The 20,971-nt window shown below is 44.2% G+C and overlaps 1 protein-coding gene across 6 annotated transcripts in view; it reads right to left on the reverse strand.

The window, feature by feature from the left end:
- Window positions 1-20,971, reverse strand: part of herc1 (HECT and RLD domain containing E3 ubiquitin protein ligase family member 1) — a 483,062-nt gene that overhangs the window by 118,244 nt on the left and 343,847 nt on the right. For all 6 annotated transcript variants that reach the window (XM_087981970.1, XM_087981969.1, XM_087981967.1 and 3 more), the window contains exons 52-54: window positions 16,335-16,462; window positions 16,093-16,226; window positions 7,365-7,565 (exon numbers count right to left, since the gene is read on the reverse strand). In XM_087981970.1, the coding sequence (XP_087838096.1) occupies window positions 7,365-7,565; window positions 16,093-16,226; window positions 16,335-16,462 (463 nt within the window). The remainder of the gene's footprint in view (window positions 1-7,364; window positions 7,566-16,092; window positions 16,227-16,334; window positions 16,463-20,971) is intronic.

Consider the following 20,971-nt stretch of genomic DNA (forward strand, 5'->3'; position numbering starts at 1 on the left):
ACTTTCTTTATCTGTATTGGCGATTCTGGTCCCATTAGTTTAAATAGTGCTGCTATGACGTGATTTTTTTATAACACTGATTACGTGAGAACAGAACTATCGTGTTATATCAAAACAGACTGCACTGGGAGTATGCATTTAAGGCGAAGAGGGAAAGTTCAAAGGAGATGTAAGGGGCAAGCTTTTTACACACAGAGTGGCAGGAGTCTGTAATGCACTGCTGGAGTGGTGGGAGAAGCAGGAGATAGGGGCATTAAAGGGACTTTAGATCGGCACATGAACAAATAACCATGAGACATAAGAGGAGAAATTAGACCATTCAACCCATCGAGTCTGCTCTGCCATTCAGACACGGCTAAAAGGTTTTTCAACTCCATTATCCTGCTTTCCCCCCCGTAACCCTTTGATCTCCTTCGCAATCAGAACTTATATATCTCTGTTTTAAATATACTCAATTATCTGGCCTCCTTTGGCAATAAGTTTCAAAGATTCACCACTCTCTGGCTTAAGAAATTCCTCCTTATCGTCGTTCTAAAGAATCTTCCTTTTACTCTAAGGCCTTTTACCCTTAGGTCCTCTTCTCTCCTGCCAATGGAAACACCTTTCCAACCTCCACTCTGTCCAGGCCATTCAGTATTCTGTAAGTTTCAGTTAAGATCTACCCCCCCATCCTTTTAAACACCATCCAGTACAGTCCAAGAGTCCTCAAACCTTCCCCATATAAATGTTAAGCCTTTCATTCCTGGGATCATTCCTGTGAACCTTCTCTGGACCTGTTCCAGGGCCAATACATTCTTCCCGTGGTATGGGGCCCAAAATTGTTCACAATACTGTAAATGTGGTCTGACCAGAGCCTTATAAAACTTTAGAAGTAAATCTCTGCTTTACATTGTAGTCGTTGCGAGACAAATGACAACATTCTATTTGTCTTCCTAACTAGTGACTCAACCTACAAGTTTAGAACGTAGAACATTACAGGCCCTTCAGCCCTCGATGTTGTGCCGACCTGTCATACCAATCTGAAGCCCATCTAACCTACACAATTCCATGTATGTCCATATGCTTGTCCAATGATGACTTAAATTTACTTAAAGTTGGCAAATCTACTACTGTTGCAGGCAAAGGATTCCATACCCTTACTTCTCTGAGTAAAAAAACTACCTCTGACATCTGTCCTATATCTATCACCCCTCAATTTAAAGCTATGTCCCCTCGTGCTCGCCGTCACCATACTTGGAAAAAGGATCTCCCTGTCCACCCTATCTAACCCTCTGATTATCTTATATGTCTCTATTAAGTCACCTCTCAACATTCTTCTTTCTAACGAAAAAAGCCTCAAGTCTTTTAGATTAGATTAGATTAGATTAGATTACATTACAGTGTGGAAACAGGCCCTTCGGCCCAACAAGTCCACACCGACCCGCCAAAGCGCAACCCACCCATACTCCTACATTTACCCCATACCTAACACTACGGGCAATTTCCAATGGCCAATTCACCTGACCTGCACATCTTTGTGATTGTGGGAGGAAACCGGAGCACCCGGAGGAAACCCACGCAGACACGGGGAGAATGTGCAAACTCCACACAGTCAGTTGCCTGAGGCCTTTCCTCGTAAGACCTTCCCTCTATACCAGGCAATATCCTAGTAAATCTCCTCTGCACCTTTTCCAAAACTTCCACATTCTTCTTATAATGCGGTGACCAGAACTGTACACAATACTCCCAAGTGCGGCCGCACCAGAGTTTTGCACAGCTGTAGCATAACCTCATGGTTCCGGAACTCGATCCCTCTATTAATAAAAGCTAAAACACTGTATGCCTCCTTAACAACCCTAGTAAAAACAATGACTGCAGATGCAGGATGAACATTTCCCATCAACCACCACCCTCTGTCTTCTTTCAGCAAGCCAATTTCCTGATCCAAACTGCTATATCTCCCACAATCCCATTCCTCCACATTTTGTACAATAGCCTACTGTGGGGAACCTTATCAAACGCCTTGCTGAAATCCATATACACCACATCAACTGGTTTATTCTCATCTACCTGTTTGGTCACCTTCTCAAAGAACTCATTAAGGTTTGTGAGGCACAACCTACCCTTCACAAACCGTGCTGACTATCCCTAATCAAATTATTATTTTCTAGATGATTATAAATCCTATCTCTTCTAACCTGTTCCAACACTTTACCAACAACTGAAGTAAGGCTCACTGGTCTATAATTACCAGGGTTGTCTCTCCTTCCCTTCTTGAACATGGGAACCACATTTGCTATCCTCTAGTCTTCTGGCACTATTATGTAGACAATTATGATTTAAAGATCAATGCCAAAGGCTCGACAATCTCCTCCCTGGCTTCCCAGAGGATCCTAGGATAAATCCCATCCGGCCCAGGGGACATATTTATTTTCACACACTGCAGGATTTCTAATACCTCTTCCTTGTGAACTTCAATCCCACCTAGTTTAGTAGCCTGTATCTCAGTGTTCTCCTCGACAATATTGTCATTTTCTAGAGTGAATACTGTCGAAAAATATTCATTTAGTGCTTCCCCTATCTCCTCCGACTCCACACGTAACTTCCCACTACTATCCTTGATTGGCCCTAATCTTATTCTCGTCATTCTTTTATTCCCTAAAAACCCTAAAGTCTTAGGGTTTAACCTGATCCTATCTGCCAACAACTTCTCGTGTCTCCTCCTGGCTCTTCTGAGCTCTCTCTTTAGGTCTTTCCTGACTACCTTGTAACCCTCAAGTGCCCTAACTGAGCCTTCACATCTCACCCTAACATAAGCCTTCTTCTTCCTCTTGACCAGAGATTCCACTTCCTTCGTAAACCACGGCTCCAACGCTCGACAGCCTCCTCCCTGCCTGACAAGTACATACTTATCTAGGACACACAGGAGCTTTTCCTTGAATAAGCTCCACATTTCTAATGTGCCCATCCCCTGCAGTTTCTTTCCCCATCCTATGCTTCCTAAATCTTGCCTAATCACATCGTAATTGCCTTTCCCCCAGCTGTAACTCTTGCCCAGTGGTATACACCTATCCCTTTCTATCACTAAAGTAAACATAACAGAATTGTGATTGCTATCACCAAAGTGCTCACCTACTTCCAAGTCTAACACCTGGCCGGGCTCATTACCCAGTACCAAATCTAATGCGGCTTCGCCCCTTGATAGCCTGTCTACAGACTGTGTCAGGAAGCCCTCTTGCACACACCAGACAAAAACTGACCCATCTATAGTACTCATACCCAGTCAATAATTGGAAAGTTGAAGTCCCCCATGACAACTACCCTGTCTCTCTCACTCCTATCGAGAATCACCTTTGCTATCCTTTCCTCTACATCTCTGGAAATATCTGGAGGCCTATAGAAAACTCCCCTCTCCTTTCCTGTTTCTAACCTCAGCCCATACTACCTCAATTGACGAGTCCCCAAACATCCTTTCTGCAACTGTAATACTATCCTTGACGAATAATGCCGCACCTCCCCCTCTGTTACCATCCTCTCTGTTCTTACTGGAACATCTGAATCCTGGAACCTGCAACAACCATTCCTGTCCCTGCTCTATCCATGTCTCTGAAATGGCCACAACATCGAAGTCCTCGGTACCAACCCATGCTGCAAGTTCCCCCACCTTATTCTGGATGCTCCTTAAGAGGATCCTGGACTTGGACTCCCAAGTTCCTTTGCCCTTCAGATTTCTGAATTTTCTCCCCATTTAGAAAATAGTCCATGCCTGTATTCTTCCTACCAAAGTGCATGACCTCATACTTTCCCACACTGCATTTCATCTGCCACTTCTTTGCCCACTCTCCTAATCTGTCTCCTAACCTCTCTGCAGCTTTCCCACCTCCTCAATATTACCTGCCCCCACATCTATCTTTGTATCATCTGCAAACTTAGTCAGAATGCCTTCAGTTCCATCATCCAGATCATTAATGTATAAAGTGAAAAGTTGTGGTCCCATCACTGATCTTTGTGGAACTCCACTAGTCATCGGCTTCTATCCTGAGAAGGGCCCTTTTATCCCCACTCTGCCTTCTACCAGATATTCATTGTAATACCTTGCCTTTAACAGTGGGCCCTTATCTTGTTCTGCAGCCTCCTGTGTGGCACCTTATCAAAAGCCTTCTGGAAGTCCACATAGGTAATATCCATTGACTCTCTTTGGTCAAACCTGCTCGTTACCTCCTCAAAGAATTCTAACAGCTTTATCAGGCATGACCTCACCTTGACAAAACCATACTGACTTTGCCCTTTTTACCATGTATTTCCAAATATTCAGAAATCTCATCCTTCACATTGGACTCTAATACTTTATTAGCGACTTGGGGGGAGGGGGGTGGGTGGGGGGAGTTACATTAGTGATTTTCCAGTTCTCTGGAACCTTCCCCGACTCCAGCGGGTCTTGAAAGATTAGTCCGAAGCCTCCACTATTTCTTTAGCTATTTCCTTCAGAACACTGAGGTGTAGCCCATCTGGTCCAGGTGATTTATTCACTTGCACACCTTTCAGTTTTTGTAGCACCTTCTCCTTGGTGATGGCTCCATACTCATCTCTGCTCCAGACTCTCTTGAATGTTTGAAACAATATTCGTGTCTACCACTGTGAAGACTGATGCAAAGTAGTTGGTTCCTCAGGCATTTCTTTGTACCATTATCGCTTCTCCAGCATCGTTTTCCAGCAGACCAATGTCCAATTCTGCCCTTTACATATCTAAAGGAACTCTTGTAATCTTTCCTAATATTACTGGCTAGCTTACCCTCAAATTAAATCTCCTCTCTCCTTATTTCTTTCTTCATTGCCCTCTGCTGGTCTTTGTAGGTATCCCAATCCTCTGGTTTACCACTGCCCTTCACCACATTATAGGCTTCCTGTTTCACTTTTTTTGCTGTCCTTGACATCCCTGGTCAGCCATGGTTGCCTCATCCTCCCTTTAATATCCTTCTTTTCCCTCGAGATGAATTGTTCTCAAATTACTCACAGAAATTCGTGCCACTGCTGTTTCACTATCTTTCCTTTCCCAGTCAATTCTACCCAGCTCCTCCCTCATGCCTTGTAGTTGCCTTTATTTAAACTATTATAGCATTACATCTGATCCCACTGTCTCCCTCTTGAATTGCAGAGTAAATTCTATCATATTATGGTCCCTGCCTCCTCAGAGCTCCTTCATTTTAGCTCCCTTATCAAGTCTGTCCCACTGCACAATACTAAATCCAGTATTGCCTGCTCCCCAGTAGGCTCCTCAACAAGCTGCTCCAAAAAGCCAGACCATTCCACCAATTCCTTTTCTTGTGATCCACTACCAACCTGATTTTCCCAATCCACCTGCATATTGAAATCCCATGATCACTGTAACCTTGCCTTTCATTGAATCATACAATCCCTACAGTGTGGAAACAGGCCATTTGGCCCAACAAGTCCACAGTGACCCTCCAAAGAGTATTTCACCCAAACCCATTCCCCTACTCTACTACTTGACATCTTACTCCTGCTAACGCACATAACTTACATATCACTGAACACTAGGGACAATTTAGCACAGCCAATTCATCTAATCTGCAAATCTTTGGACTGTGAGCAGAAACCAGAGCACCTGGAGGAAACCCACGCAAACACAGGGAGAATGTGCAAACTCCACAGTCGCCAGAGGCTGGAATCGAACCAGGGTCATTGGAGCTCTGATCTCATTGATGCTTACATGTTGTGACTAAGTGGGTATGAATGGGATGTTTCTCCTATCTAGTAAGTCTGAAACCAGGAGACAGAGTGTTGGAATAAGGGAGTAGATCATTTTAGACTGAGGTGTAGAGCAATTAATTCACTCGAGGGGTGAGGTGGGTGAATCTTTGTGATTATCCACATCCTGTCCCTCAGGATTCCCTCCAACAACTTGCCCACCACTGACTTCAGGCTCACTGGTCTGTAGTTCCCTGGCTTGTCCTTATCACCCTTCTTAAACAGTGGCACCACTTTAGCCAACCTCCAGTCTTCCGGCACCTCACCTTTGACTATCGATGATACAAATATCTCAGCAAGGGGCCCAGCAATCACTTCTGTAGCTTCCCACAGAGTTCTAGGATATGCCCGGGGGTTTATCCACTTTTATGTATTTTAAGGCATCCAGCACTTCCTCCTATGTAATATGTACATTTTTCAAGATGCCACCATCTATTTTCCTACATTCTATATCCTCTGTGTCTTTTTCCACAGTCAACACTGATGCAAAATACTCGTTTAGTATCTCCCCCATCTATTGCAGTTCCACACAAAGGCCACCTTGCTGATCTTTGAGGGGCCCTATTCTCTCCCTAGTTACCCTTTTGTCCTTAATGTATTTGTAAAAACCATTTGGATTCTCCTTAATTATATTTGCCAAAGTTATCTCATGTCTCCTTTTTGCCCTCCTGATTTCCCTCTTAAAGTATACTCCTACTGCTTTTATACTCTTCTAAGGATTCATTCGATCCATCTTGTCTATACCTGTCATATGCTTCCTTCTTTTTCTTAACCAAACCCTCAATTTCTTTAGTTATCCAGCATTCCCTACACTCACCAGCCTTTCCTTTCACCCTAACAGAATATACTGTCTCTGGACCCTCGTTATCTCATTTGTGAAGGCCGTCTCTTTACCTAGGTAAAAACAATGACTGCAGATGCTGGAAACCAGATTCTGGATTAGTGGTGCTGGAAGAGCACAGCAGTACAGGCAGCATCCAAGGAGCAGTGAAATCGACATTTCGGGCAAAAGCCCTTCATCAGGAATAAAGGCAGAGAGCCTGAAGCATGGAGAGATAAGCTAGAGGAGGGTGGGGGTGGGGATAGAGTAGCATAGAGTACAATAGGTCAGTGGGGGAGGAGATGAAGGTGATAGGTCAGGGAGGAGAGGGTGGAGTGGATAGGTGGAAAAGGAGCTGGGCAGGTCGGACAAGTCCGGACAAGTCAAGGGGATCATGTTGCTGGAGATTAGAAACTAGGATGAGGTGGGGGAAGGGGAAATGAGGAAACTGTTGAAATCCACATTGATGCCCTGGGGTTGAAGTGTTCCGAGGCTGAAGATGAGGCGTTCTTCTTCCATGCGTCTGGTGGTGAGGGAGCGGCGGTGAAGGAGGCCCAGCACCTCCATATCCTCGGCAGAGTGGGAGGGGGAGTTGAAATGTTGAGCCACGGGCAGTGTGGTTGATTGGTGCGGGTGTCCCGGAGATGTTCCCTAAAGCGCTCTGCTAGGAGGCGCCCAGTCTCCCCAATGTAGAGGAGACCGCATGCTGCCTGAATTGCTGTGCTCTTCCAGCACCACTGATCCCGTCTCTTTACCTGCTAACATCTGCCCTGCCCGTAATTAAGGCATAACTTACCATCTTTTCTGTAGCAGTGCTCAAGTTCAAGTCGGTGCATAGTAGATGAATCCACTACCTCAATGAGTCCAAGAGATCCATCCATTCGTCCTACGAGAAGAACTTCTAAAGTGTCACCAGCCCAGCTGGCTATTGGACCTTCTTCGGGCCATGCAAGAGCAGAAACCCAATGTGGTTGTACGTCTAGAAGCCCCTTGCCCCCTATAAAGACAAAATAAATCACTTAAGAAAAGCCTTCTGAATTTGTGTTTCTGACAAACAGTACATGTTGGAAATTTATACACAGGGAATTTATTTTAAAGGGAACAACGAGATCATGAGAGGATATTTATTACAGACCACCAAATTCAGAAGTCACATAACACCTGGTTATAGTCCAACTGATTTATTTGAAGCCACAAGCTTTTGGAGTGCTGCCCTTTGTCAGGTGAGGTGAGAGAGAAGCACACAGATACAGAATTTACAGGCAGAGAGATCAAGGACAGTAAGATCAAAAAAATCACACTAATGGTGTGAATGGAGTGTCAAATAATAAGTTTCAGATAGAGACAAAAAAACTGCAGATGTTGGAATCCAAGGTATACAAACAGGAGACGAGAAGAACACAGCAAGCTAGGCAGCATCAAGAGTTGGAGAAGTCAACATTTCGGGTGTAACCCTTCTTCAGGACTGAGGCGGGGGAGGGGGAGCTACAGATAAAGGAGGTGGTGGAGGATCAGGGTGGTGAGGTGAGGATAGGTGAAGACAGGGAGAGGGTATGACCTGATTGGTCGTTGGGAGGAATGAATCCGGTTAGTGGCTAGAAGAAAGGGTTAATGAGAGGAATGGAAGGGAGGGGGAGGGGCAGGGAACGGAGTCGGGGAATGGGAAGGGAGGTTATTTGAGAAGGGAGAGTGGAGAACTCAATGCTGATCCCTCCATGCTGTAGACTTGCCCAGGCGGAAGATGAAGTGTTGTTGCTCTAATTTGCAGTTTGATCGGTTGTGACAATGGAGAAGGCAAAGGATGGTCATGTCAGAAAAGAAGTGGGAAGGGGAATTAAAATGGGCGGTGACTGGGAGGTCCGATCTCCCCAACGTAGAGAAGACCACCTCGGGAGCACCGGATGCAGTAAACTAATTTGGAGAAGAGGCAGGTGAATCTCTCTTTCACCTGGCAAGACAGTTTGGGGCCCTGGATGGAGGTGAGGGGGATGGTGAGCTGGTAGGTTTTACATCTTTTCCAGGATGGTACCTGGGGGTTTTGTGGGGGGGGGGTGAGAGGGTTGGTGGGGAGAGTGGTGCAAATGAAGGAAACAGTCCTTGCAGAAGGTGGAGAGAGGTGGGGAGGGGAAAATATTCTTGATGGTGGTGGGGTCTAGCTGGAGTTGGCGCAAGTGCTTAAGGTTGATGCGTTGGATGTGGAGACTGGTGGAGTGGTGGGTGAGGACAAGGGGGACTCCGTCTTTATTCCGTTTTGGTTGGGGGGGGCAGACAGAGCAGTGGAACGGGAAATGGAGGCGGTGTAATGGAGGGCTACCTGGATGACAGAGGGTGGAAAAGCATGTTGTTCAAAATAGGTGGACATCTGGGATGCTTGGAAGTGTAATGTCTCCTTGTCAGAGCAGATGCGGCAGAGACAGAGGAATGTGCAGAATGGGATAGAGTTCTTATAGAATACTGGGTGGGAGGAGGTGTTGTCCAGGGAGCTGAGAGAGTTTGCGGGTTTATAGTAAATGTCCGACTACAGACTTATTCCGGAGGTGGAAGTGGAGAGGTCAAGAAAGGGGAGGGAGGTGTCCAAGATGGACCAAATGAATTTGAGGGCAGGGGGAAGTTGGGGGGTGTTGGACCGGGGGTTGTTGCTGAGACAGTGAGGTTAGAGTGGGTGGGGGGATGGTGGAGAAATTGAGGCGGCTGATGTCACATCACTTCTGTTGTGGGCAAAGTCTTAGAGAGAATTGTAAGGGATAGGATTTATGCACATCTGGATAGGAATAATGTGATCAAGGATAGTCAGCATGGTTTTGTGAAGGGCAGGTCGTGCCTCACAAACCTTATTGAATTCTTTGAAAAGGTGACGAAGGAGGTTGATGAGGGGAAAGCGGTAGATGTGGTATATATGGATTTTAGTAAGGCGTTTGATAAGGTTCCCCATGGTAGGCTACTTCAAAAAATACGGAGGTATGGCATTGAGGGTGAGTTGGAGGTTTGGATTAGGAATTGGCTGGATGGAAGAAGACAGAGGGTAGTAGTTGATGGTAAAGGTTCATCTTGGAGTGCAGTTACTAGCGGTGTTCCGCAAGGATCTGTTTTGGGACCATTGCTGTTTGTCATTTTTATAAATGACCTGGAAGAGGGGTTAGAAGGTTGGGTGAGCAAGTTTGCGGATGATACGAAAGTCGGAGGAGTTGTTGACAGTGAGGAAGGATGTGGCAGGTTACAGCAGGATATAGAGAAGCTGCAGAGCTGGGCAGAAAGGTGGCAAATGGAATTCAATGTAGCTAAGTGTGAGGTGATTCACTTTGGGAAGAATAACAAAAAGATGGGGTACTGGGCTAATGGTCGGATACTTGGTAGTGTGGATGAGCAGAGGGATCTTGGTGTCCATGTACACAGATCTCTGAAAGTTGCCACCCAGGTAAATAGTGCGGTGAGGAAGGCATATGGCGTACTGGCTTTTATTGGTAGAGGAATTGAGTTCCGGAGTCCTGAGGTCATGATGCAGTTGTATAAGACTCTGGTGTGGCCGCATCTGGAATATTGTGTGCAGTTTTGGTCGCCATACTATAGGAAGGATGTGGAGGCACTGGAACGGGTGCAGAGGAGGTTTACCAGGATGTTGCCTGGTATGGAAGGAAGATCGTATGAGGAAAGACTGAGACACTTGGGGCTGTTTTCATTAGAGAAAAGAAGGTTTAGGAGTGACTTGATTGAGGTGTACAAGATGATTAGGGGGTTAGATAGGGTTGACAGTGTGAACCTTTTCCTGCTTATGGAGTCGGGTATTACAAGGGGGCATAGCTTTAAATTAAGGGGGGGTAGATATAGGACTGAAGTTAGGAGTAGGTTCTTCACTCAGCGAGTCGTAAGTTCATGGAATGCCCTGCCAGTAGCAGTGGTGGACTCTCCCTCTTTATGGGCATTTAAGCGGGCATTGGATAGGTATATGGAGGATAGTGGGTTAGTATAGGTTAGGTGGGCTCGGATCGGCGCAACATCGAGGGCCAAAGGGCCTGTACTGCGCTGTATTCTTCTATGTTCTATCAGCAGTCTGCAATGAAGAGGCCTAGGGCAGGTATGATCTGGCGGTGGTTGATCAGGTGGATGAGGAAGGTTGGAGGTGGGAGAAGGGGTCCTCGGAGGGAAGTTGGGAGGTTTTGTCAAAGAAGGCAGCACTGATGCAGAGACAGCGGAAGAAAAGCTCCGAGCTGTGGCGAGTACAGAATTTGTTGAGGTGGGGGAGGAGGGGCACAAACATGCGCCCTTTACTGAGATTGGACTGTTCAGCATCACAGAGTCCAAGGTTGGGGGGGGATAGTGAATATATGGCAAGGCTCTGGGATGTGGTTTTGGGGGTGGGGGGTCCTGAGGAAGCTGGGGGGGTTGGGAGGCTGATGGCATGTGGTGTGAAGGTTCAATGTGGTGTGGTCGGGGTGTTTGGGGGGGGGGGGGGGGAGAGAGGGAGTGGATGTGGGAGAGAAAGGAGATTGGGAGGGGAGTGGGAAGGGGTGCAGGGGGATGAGGTGAAGAGGGAGAGGCAGAGGGATTAGGTGCATTGTGGGCGTGGATGAGTGAGGAGGGAAAGCAGGTGTGTTGACTGGCTGCAGATAGACAATAGGACCCAGGGGATTGGAGTCCTAGTCTTGGTTGCAGAATGAGCGGAGCCAGAAGTGGTAGCAGAAGCTGGAGGAAAGCTGAGGCTGACCCAAGTGTTTTTGTCTGCAGAATCCAGGGCAGCGTTGTAGGAGACTTCCAGAGCAGAGATAAAGGTTGTGGGTGAGTACTTGGGTTTCCCAATAGTTGATTGCTACGGCCCGGGTACCAAACTGGAAGCAGTATCTGACCCAGAAGTAGATTTGGACTGGCGAGGCCCAGTGCTGGATGGAGTCTCCACGTGGGTAATGGCGGTGGTAGCAGTGTGGGGCGGGGCCTGGAGGCAGCCGGAACTAAGGCCTAGACTTCAAACAGTGAGTGAGTTCTCCTACTAGAGGTGAGTGGAGCAGAATTTTGCCAACTTTCAATTGTTTATATCAGATATGAAACCGAAAAACTGTTTGTTGAGCTGGTGGATTCATTCTGCGTTGGATGTAGAATAGTAAGAGTCCTTCACACGTTTGGGAAATGGAGGCCTTGAGCTGGGGTGGGATGAGGAGAGGGAATGGAGATGCCTCTGCATTGCAGAGAGGGTAGAGTGGAGCATCTGGAGAGAGAATTGCTTGTGGAGGCATTGGAGGTAATGCAAGTATGGAGCATCAAAGGTGGGTCCAAATCTGGAGGGTTTAAAATGTATCTGTAAGCCTTGAGGAATGAGATAGTTGCGAAGACAGCAGCAGAGCAAAGCCAGGTGGCTGCAGTAGCAAATATGTTTCATCATGGGGTCAAAGAGTTGGAGGGCTGAAGATGTCACGGCACTGTGGCGGTGAGAAAAGGCTCACTGAGTGCACATCTGAGGGAGGCAGAGAATCTCTTCAAAGTGGGGATCCTTTGAAGAGGTACAAACTTGGTTAGAGACAAAAAAAAACTACAGCTGCTGGAATCCAAGCAGGAGGCTGGAAGAACACAGCAAGCCAGGCAGCATCAGGAGGTGGAGAAGTCAATGTTTCAGGTGTAACCCTTCTTCAGAATTGGGTGTGGGTGTAGGGGGAGCTTCAGATAAAGGGGGTGGCAGGTCCAGGTGGTGAAGCGGGGATAAGTGAAGACGGGTAGAGGGTACGACCTGGTTGGTTGATGGGAGGAATGAATCTGGTTGGTGGCTAGAAGGAAGGGTCCATGAGAGGAATGGAAAGGAGGGGGGAGGGGCTGGGAAGGGAACCGGGGATGAGAAGGGAGGTCATTTGAAATTAGAGAAGTCAATGTTGAGTACTCTGGGCTGCAGGCTATCTAGGCGGAAGATGAGGCGTTGCTCCTCCAATCTGGGTTTGATTTATTGTGGCAATGGAGGAGGCATAATAAATCTCTGCAGGTGATCGTGTCAGCAACTCAATGACAAGTGAAGGGATGACCTATAATCCGATTAAATGAGGCAGAGAGATAATTACAAAAAAAAATTTAAAATACGGAGACAAAAACAAAAGGCTGGGATAACATGATAGGTATAAGAGTCACATGCCAAGGGTCTCACCAAAGTAATCAATAATCCAAAACTATGCTAACTAATTAAGGTAGAGAGATCATAATTTATTAAACTGATGGTGTCAAAACAGAACAGTAAGAATGATTTTACAGACACAAAACAGTGTGCGAGGGTCACATATAGTGTGACATGAATCCAAGATCATGATTGATGCTGTCTTCATGGGTATGGAACGTGGCTATCAGTTTCTGGTTAGCAATTCTCGGTTGTTGTGTATCACAAAGGCCATCTTGGAGGACGCTTACCCGAAGATATTATTATTCGGCAGTCCATTCACACCATTTGTCTGATTTTTAAAAATCTTACTGTCCTTGATCTCTCTGTCTATAAATTTTGTGTCTGTTTGCTTCTCTCTCACTTCACCTGATGAAGGGACTATCATCCGAAAGCTTATGATTTTAAATAACCCTGTTGGACCATAAGCTGGTGTTGTGTGACTTCTGACTTTGTTCACCCCAGTCCAACACCAGCACCTCGATATCAAGTCCTCCAAATAGTGGGGAGGAATTAAGTGAGACCATTTTTAGGCATACTATGAAAGTCTGAGGACAAGTAGAATTGCGACAGTTGGTGATTTTAATTCCTTAGAGAAGACTGGGAAAAGATGTGCATGGAAGGAGACAAATTCGTACAATGTGTGCAGGAGAACAGGTGACCAACATCTGGAGGAAGAACACCTCAACTTCCGCCTTGGAATACTTCAACCCCAGGGCATCAATGTGGACTTCACCAATTTCCTCATTCCCCCTCTCCCCACCTTACCCCAGTTCCAACCTTCCAGCTCAGTACCATCCTCATGACCTGTCCTACCTGCCAATCTTCTTTCCCATGTTTCCGCTCCACCCTCCTCTCTGATCTATCAATTTTATCCCCACCTCCATCCACTTATTGCACTCTTAGCTACCTTCTTCCCAGCCCCACCCTCCACCATTTACCTCTCTACCCTGGAGGCTCCCAGCCTCATTCCTGATGAAGGGTTCCTGCCTGAAATGTTGATTTTCCTGTTCCTCGGATGCTGCCTGACCTGCTGTGCTTTTCCAGCACCACTCTAACCTTGACTCTGATCTCCAGCATTTGCAGTCCTCACTTTTGCCGTGTTGGGCTGAACGGCCTGTTTCCACACTGTACAGATTCTAAATTCTAAAAGTCTTTAAATTTGTTGATGATACGAAGCTAGGGAGAAGAGTGAATTGAGAGGATGATGCTGAGTGACTTCTGAGGGACATTGACAAGTTGGCCAAACAGACAGGACACCTGCCAGTTGAATAGAGAAATGTGAGGTAATGCAGTTGGTCATAGAAACACAGAGCGACAGTACAGGCCCACGGTACATCTTTGAGGAAAGTCTGGCAGCAGAGGGATCTGGAGGTTCATGAGCATAATTCTCTGAAGGTGGCCAGATAAGTTGAAACAGTTGTTTGGAAGGTTTATAAGATGGATTTATAAACAGAGGCACAGAGTTTAAAAGCAAAGAAATTCTGTTGCAATGCTACAAATCATTGGTCAGACTACATTTGGAGCATTGTTCAGTTCTGGGCACCTTATTTTGGGAAGCAAGTTAAATCCATGGAGATTTATGAGAAGGATACCAGGATTGAGAGAGTTTAGATATAAGGAAAGATTAGATAAGGAGGATGAGGCTATTCCCTTGGAGCTGAGAAGATTAAAAGGTGACCTTATTGAGGTGATAATGTTCTCAACTTCACTTTTCAGCCTGATGCCTTGTACATCAGTCCAAGGAAGTGGGCCAGGCCATTTAGGACTGAGATGGGGAAAACATTCTTCATCCAGAGAATGGTGAGCCTGTGAAATTCACTGCCACAGAAAATGTTGGAGGCCATAATGTTGAACGTTTTCAAGGAGGAGTTAGACCTAAAAGGATCAAAAGGTACAGGAAGAAAGTGGGAAACTGAGTTAGTTGATCAGCCATGGCAGACCAGGTTTGAAGGGCCGGAAACCTACTCCTGCTTCCACCTTTTCTACTTCTGTATTAACTCAGCCTTGAATATATCCAATCACCCAGCCTCCACTGTTCTCTGTGTAGTGAATTCAAAGATTAACAACTGAGAAGGAATTTCCTCTTTATCTCTTATTTAAATAGAGCATTCCCAGTTCCAGATTCCTCTCCATATTGACCATGTCACATATTCTAAAATAATATGCTTAGAATATTTTACAATAAAGACCAACATGCAATTTGCCTTCTTAATTACTGCAGTATTTCCATGATAATTTTCATAATTCATGTATGAGAACACCCAGATGCCTCTGTCTGTGTCGCAACAACTATAATATATTGTGATGTGCTATGCACCATGACAAAGGGACAAACTTATATTTTCAAATACTATATTCCATTTGGTAAATTATTCCTCGTCAACATTTCTTATTCCTTTAATCCACTTCACAACTTGCTTTTCTGTCCTTCTTTGCATCTTTAAACCTGCCACATAATAGGTCCCTTCATCCAAGTTAATAATGCAGATTGCAAATAATTAAGAATACTGTTTTGCCAGTTGTGCCCCATCAGTTACCATTTGTCAACCTGAAAAAAAGATCCTTTTATCCCAACTGCCTGTTTCAGATTAATTAGCCAACTTTCTATCTATGCTAATAAATTATCCACAATACCATGAAATCTTGTTTTGTATGGCAACCATTGATATGATTTGGAGACGCCGGTGTTGGACGGGGACGTACAAAGTTAAAAATCACACAACACCAGGTTATAGGCCAACAGGTTTATTTGGAAGCACTAGCTTTTTGAGTGCTGCTCCTTCATCAGGTGATTCACCTCTTGCAGGAGCAGCACTCTGAAAGCTAGTGCTTCCAAATAAACTTGTTGGCCTATAACCTGGTGTTGTGATTTTTAACCTTTGATATAGCACTTTGTCAAATACTGTTATAAATCCAACTGCACTATATCTACTAGTACCCCTTTATCTACTCTGTTGGCTATATTGTCAAGGACTTTGAAATATGTCTGCCACATTTTTCATAAAGTCCTGCCATGACTGCCTCAATAACGAATTCCAGAACTTCCCCAATGACACATTTCGCTAACTCATATGTCGTATCCTGTTGTCTGAAACATCGTTTCTTGAGTAGAGATGTTTCACTTGTGGCTTTCAAAGCCACTGGGACTTTTCCAAAATTTAGGAAATTTTGGAAATATAACAAATAGCTATTTCGTTTAAGGTGCTAGGATGCCATTATGTTCAGGGGACTTCTCAGCCTTTAGTACCATTAGCTAACAAACAATTCATGGTGACAAAGAAAATCAAAGGGACACCGTTGCTGTACCATTTTACAATCACATTATTTTACATTCTAATCAAGATGGGTAACGATATGAATTGCACTTTAAAAAATACAAAAATATCAAGTGCCTTACCAGTAACTTGCCAGATGTTCACCACTTTTTCTAGTGCTGCTGCAATATATTTGCCACTAATGCTCCAACAAATGAGAGACAAGTTTGGTTCACAAGGAGAGCCCAGACTGCCCAAGTCTTCTGAAATAATTTCTCTATTGTCAAAAAAAGTCAGTGCAATCTTGAACATTAGCTGTGGAAACTTAATGTACCTCATTCATGTTAACTTAAATTAATCTTAAGTTAAAAAAGGAGCTACTCACGTTTTATTGAAGACACATGTTTGTTGTAAGATGTAATGATTTTTAGTGACACTCCACACTCTAACAGTCCCATCATTGCCACTTGTTGCTAGGAGACCCTTTTTACTGCACCACTGACATGTGATCACCTTTGAAGAAATTTAAGAGAAACTGTTCTTGAGATGTTTTTACATTAAAGCAATTAGAATACTTTCACTAAATAAGGCTGTAACTCTGTGATGCATAACTACTCCGTCAGAAGCAACAATGCATATAGTAGCACTATGACTTGAATAAGTCATTGTCTATACCAAGACACACTACCTCCCCAAAGGTAGCTGATTAAAAAGCAATTCTGGTGGTAGAGGTGGTTTACTGGGCCACATGTATCAGCATCTGCTGAGTAACCAGCTCAAGGAGCATCAAATACAGGTGTAAAAATTCATCCTGGATAAAGCGCATTGCTGAGATGAACAGAGCAATCAGAGACCAGAAGAAAAAAAAAATGTACTTAGCAACTTTTCTTTATATCCACAATCTAGGACTGGTTTTCAGTTAATGTTATCCTAGATGTACAGAATGCATGACTCACAATGTCTGTGGTTCAGTTAAAAGCACTCTCACCTCTGAGTCAGAGGTTTCGACATTTGGTCCCACTTTAGGAAATCGGGGTCATAAAGTTACACAGTTTGAAACAGACCTTCAGTCTAACTCGCCTGCGCTGACCAGACATCCCAATCTTACAAGTCCCATTTGCCGGTATTTGACCCGTATCCCTCTAAACCCTTCCGATTCATAGTGTAATTTTAGCCACCCTTATGGTTTCTGGGGTCTTTTTGGGATCTTGAATAAATGAAAGCTCACTTGGTTACAGCCAAAAGCTGCTGGTTCTCTGCCTGCTAAAGGAGTTGTCTGTGAATTTGCCTTTTACAATGGGTGTGTTTATGGGATGTTACGATATTGGAATAGTTAATATTTTGTAGTCAAACAATTTTTCAATAGAGTTATTACAAGCTCCTTTGTCTTTTGTTGTATTTTAACTATAGATAAGATTACTTACAGTGTGGAAACAGGCCCTTCGCCCTGGAAACAAGTCCACACCGACCCTCCGAAGAGCAACCCACCCAGACCCATTCCCCTACATTTACCCCTTCACCTAACACTACGGGCAATTTAGCATGGCCAATTCACCTAACCTGCACATTTTTGGGCTGTGGGAGGAAACCGGAGCACCTGGAGGAAATCCACGCAGACACGGGGAGAATGTGCAAACTCCACACAGATAGTTGCCAGAGGTGGGAATTGAACCCGGGTCTCTGGCCGTGCTGCCCATAGTGTTTGAATAAACTATTTTGACTAATGTCGAGTAGTTTGACCAATCGAATTGCATCTGGAACACATCACCTCACATTTACCTTTAAAATAACAAAATGTTGGAGTCTAGGCTATCTCCTTTATATATTTTGAGGGGGTCTGGACTGTTCCATAACTGGGCCCCATTCTCTCCCTAATTGCTTTTTATTCCATAACATACTCAAAGAAACTCTATTTGCCAGAGCAATCTCATGTCTCCTTTTTGCCCTCCTAATTTCTCTCTTATGTGTACTCGTATTGCCCTTACACACCTCTAGGGAATCACTTAATTCCAGCTGTCTATACCTGACATATGCCTCCTCCTTTTTCTTGACCAGAGACTCAATTTCTCTAGTCATCCAGCATTCCTGACATCTACCAGTCTTGCCCTTCACACTAACAGGAATATATTATTTCTGGACTCTAGTTATCTCATTTTCAAAAGTCTAACACTTTCCAACCATCTCTTTACCTGCAAATAACTTTCCCCCAATCAACTTTTGAAAGTTCCTATCTAATACTGTCAAAATTGACCTTTCTCCAATTTAACTTCTGATCCATTTTATCCTTTTTCTATTTTAAAAGAAACAGAATTATGATCGCTTGCCTCAAAGTGCTCCCCCACTGACACCTCAGTCACTTCCCTGCCTTATTTCCCAATAAAAGTCACGTATTACTCCTTCTCTAGTAGGTACATCCACATATTGAATAAGAAAGCTTTCTTGAATATACTTAATTTCTTTCCCATCCAAGCCCTTAACACCATGGCAGTTTCAGTCTATGTTTGGAAAGTTAAAATCCCCAACCATAACCACCTTATTATTCTTACAGATATCGGAGATCTTCTGACATATCTGCTGCTCAATTTTTACTGATGATTAAGGGGCCTATAATATAATCCCAATAAGGTGACAATCCCTTTCCTATTTCTCAGTTCCACCCATATAACTTCACTGGATGATCTCCCAGGAGTGTCCTCCCTAAGTAGAGCCGTAATGTTAGGCCAAACTAAAAACGCAGTCCCTGTTCCTCCCTTGCCTTCCTTTCTATCCTTCCCATACCATCTGTCCCTCAGGACTACTCATTTCTGAGCCATGTTTCTGTAAATAGTTATGATATCCCAGTCCCATGTTCTCAACCATGTCCTAAATTCATATGCCTTACCTATTAGGCCTCTTGCATTGAAGTACAAGTAAATGCAGTTTCATTTATCAGTCTTGCCTCATTCTCTGCCAATCTCTTGTCTGCCAAGACCTTTTGACTTGCTCTCTTTACCTACAATACCTGCCTCAGCCTCTTCTCTTTTCTCACTATTGCTTTGGCTTCCACCAGACTCCTGACTAATTTCAAACCTCCAGAGTAACACTAGCAAATCTCCCTGCAAGAATATTGGTCTCCTTCCAATTCAAGTGAAATGTGTCCCTTGTATACAAGTAATTTCTACCCTTAAAGTGATCCCAGTTGTTCAAAAATGTGAATACTTGCCCCCTAATCAGCTCCTCAGCCACACATTCATCCATCCTATTCCTACTTTCACTAGCACATGACACTGGTGGTAGTCCAGAATTTACTACCTTGAGGACCTACTTTTTTAACTTCCTGCCTAATTTCCTACATTGTCTCTGCAGAACCTCATCCTTTTCCCCACCAATGTCACTGGTACCAACATGCACAATGTCCTCCTGCTGGTCACTCTCCCTTTTCAGAATATTCTGTACCCTCTCCAAAAATTCCTTCACCCTGGCAGCAGGGAGACACTGCACCATCCTGACGTCTTGTTCTCAGCCGCAGAAACATGTCTGTCTGTGCCCCAGACTAGTACAACCATTTGCTTGGAATCTGGCATACCCCTCATTATAATAGAACCAATCATGATACTAGAAACCTGGCTGTCAGTGGTCTACTTCACTGAGGTGTCATTCCCTGCTTCTACTGTACTCAAAACGGCATACCTGTTTGAAATGGGGACAGCTACAGGAGACTCCTGCACTACCTCTCCTAACATTCAGAGCAGTTAACCATCTATGTGTGGTGTCTCAACCTTCCTGAAACTGCCATCCATCACACCCCCTTGTTCTTGTAAATTCCTCATTATCTCCAACTTCTGTTCCAATTGATCCATGCTGTCCGATAGGATTTGCAAGCAAACACACTTCCCGTAGACAGTTTCCAGAAACATTCAAATTTTCCCTGATCTCCCATATGTGACAGGAAGTACATATCACCCCATTAAAAGTCATTTCTATTCCTTTACTAATCTAGAGCTAGAAATTACATAAAAATGTAATTCACCTTGCACAAAAATGCATCGTTATCACAGCTTTACTGTGACAAACACTGCTCTGAGATTGCTTAATACCAATCCTTAATATTAAGAGTCATTCAACAGACAAATCACAGTATAAACATAAAAGAAGGCTTCACCTTAATTTTTTTTGTAAATCCAAAATAGGAGTAAGATTTAGAGGTTTTATAAGTCTTAAAATCAAATACTTAGCCGATCATGCTCAAAACTCAAAGGTCACTCTCTTTTCCTGTAGTTTCATGCAGTGATATTTTTTTGAAATCACTGAAACCTCTGCACTTGTATCTGAAGCTGGATATTAGACCTCCCACATCAGTTACAAAACTGCACTGCTAGTTTGTTGTTTCAGTGAAACCCAGTACCAGAACCCTTGTGCAACCTCTCAGTCTGACAGCTGTGAAATTACACTTTTTAGCTGATTTATTAAAAACCAAACATGCCCCTCATGATTTTATTAACCCCTTATAAAAGCACAGCCCTCACCTTCCGACACTCCAGCCTATTCAGTCTCTCCCTTTAGTTCAAACCCTCCAACTGTGGCAACACTCCTGTCAATCTTTTCTTAATTCTTTCACGTTTCACAACATCCTTCCTGTAGGATGGAAACCATAACTGCACACAATATTCCAAAATTGGCCTAACCAACGTCCTGTATAGCAACATGACCTCCCAACATCCTATACTCAATGCTCTGACCAATAAAGGAAAGTATATCAAATGCTTTCTTCACTATCTTATCTACCTGCAACTCCATTTTCAAGAAACTATGAACCTGCACTCCAAGGTCTCTTTGTTCAGCATCACTCCCCAGGTCCTTACCATTCATTGTATGAATCCTGCTCTGATTTGCCTTTCCAAATGTAGCACCTCATATTTATCTAAATTAAACTCCATCTGCCACTCCTCAGCACACTGGCCCATTTGATCAAGATTCTGTTGTACTCTGTGGTAAATTACTTTGGCGACCACTACACCTCCAATTTTGGTATCATCTGCAAAC

This window comes from Chiloscyllium plagiosum, unplaced genomic scaffold, assembly GCF_037043375.1.
Source record: "Chiloscyllium plagiosum isolate Xiang-an unplaced genomic scaffold, Cpla_swu_hap1 HiC_scaffold_42, whole genome shotgun sequence".
Taxonomy (NCBI): domain Eukaryota; kingdom Metazoa; phylum Chordata; class Chondrichthyes; order Orectolobiformes; family Hemiscylliidae; genus Chiloscyllium; species Chiloscyllium plagiosum.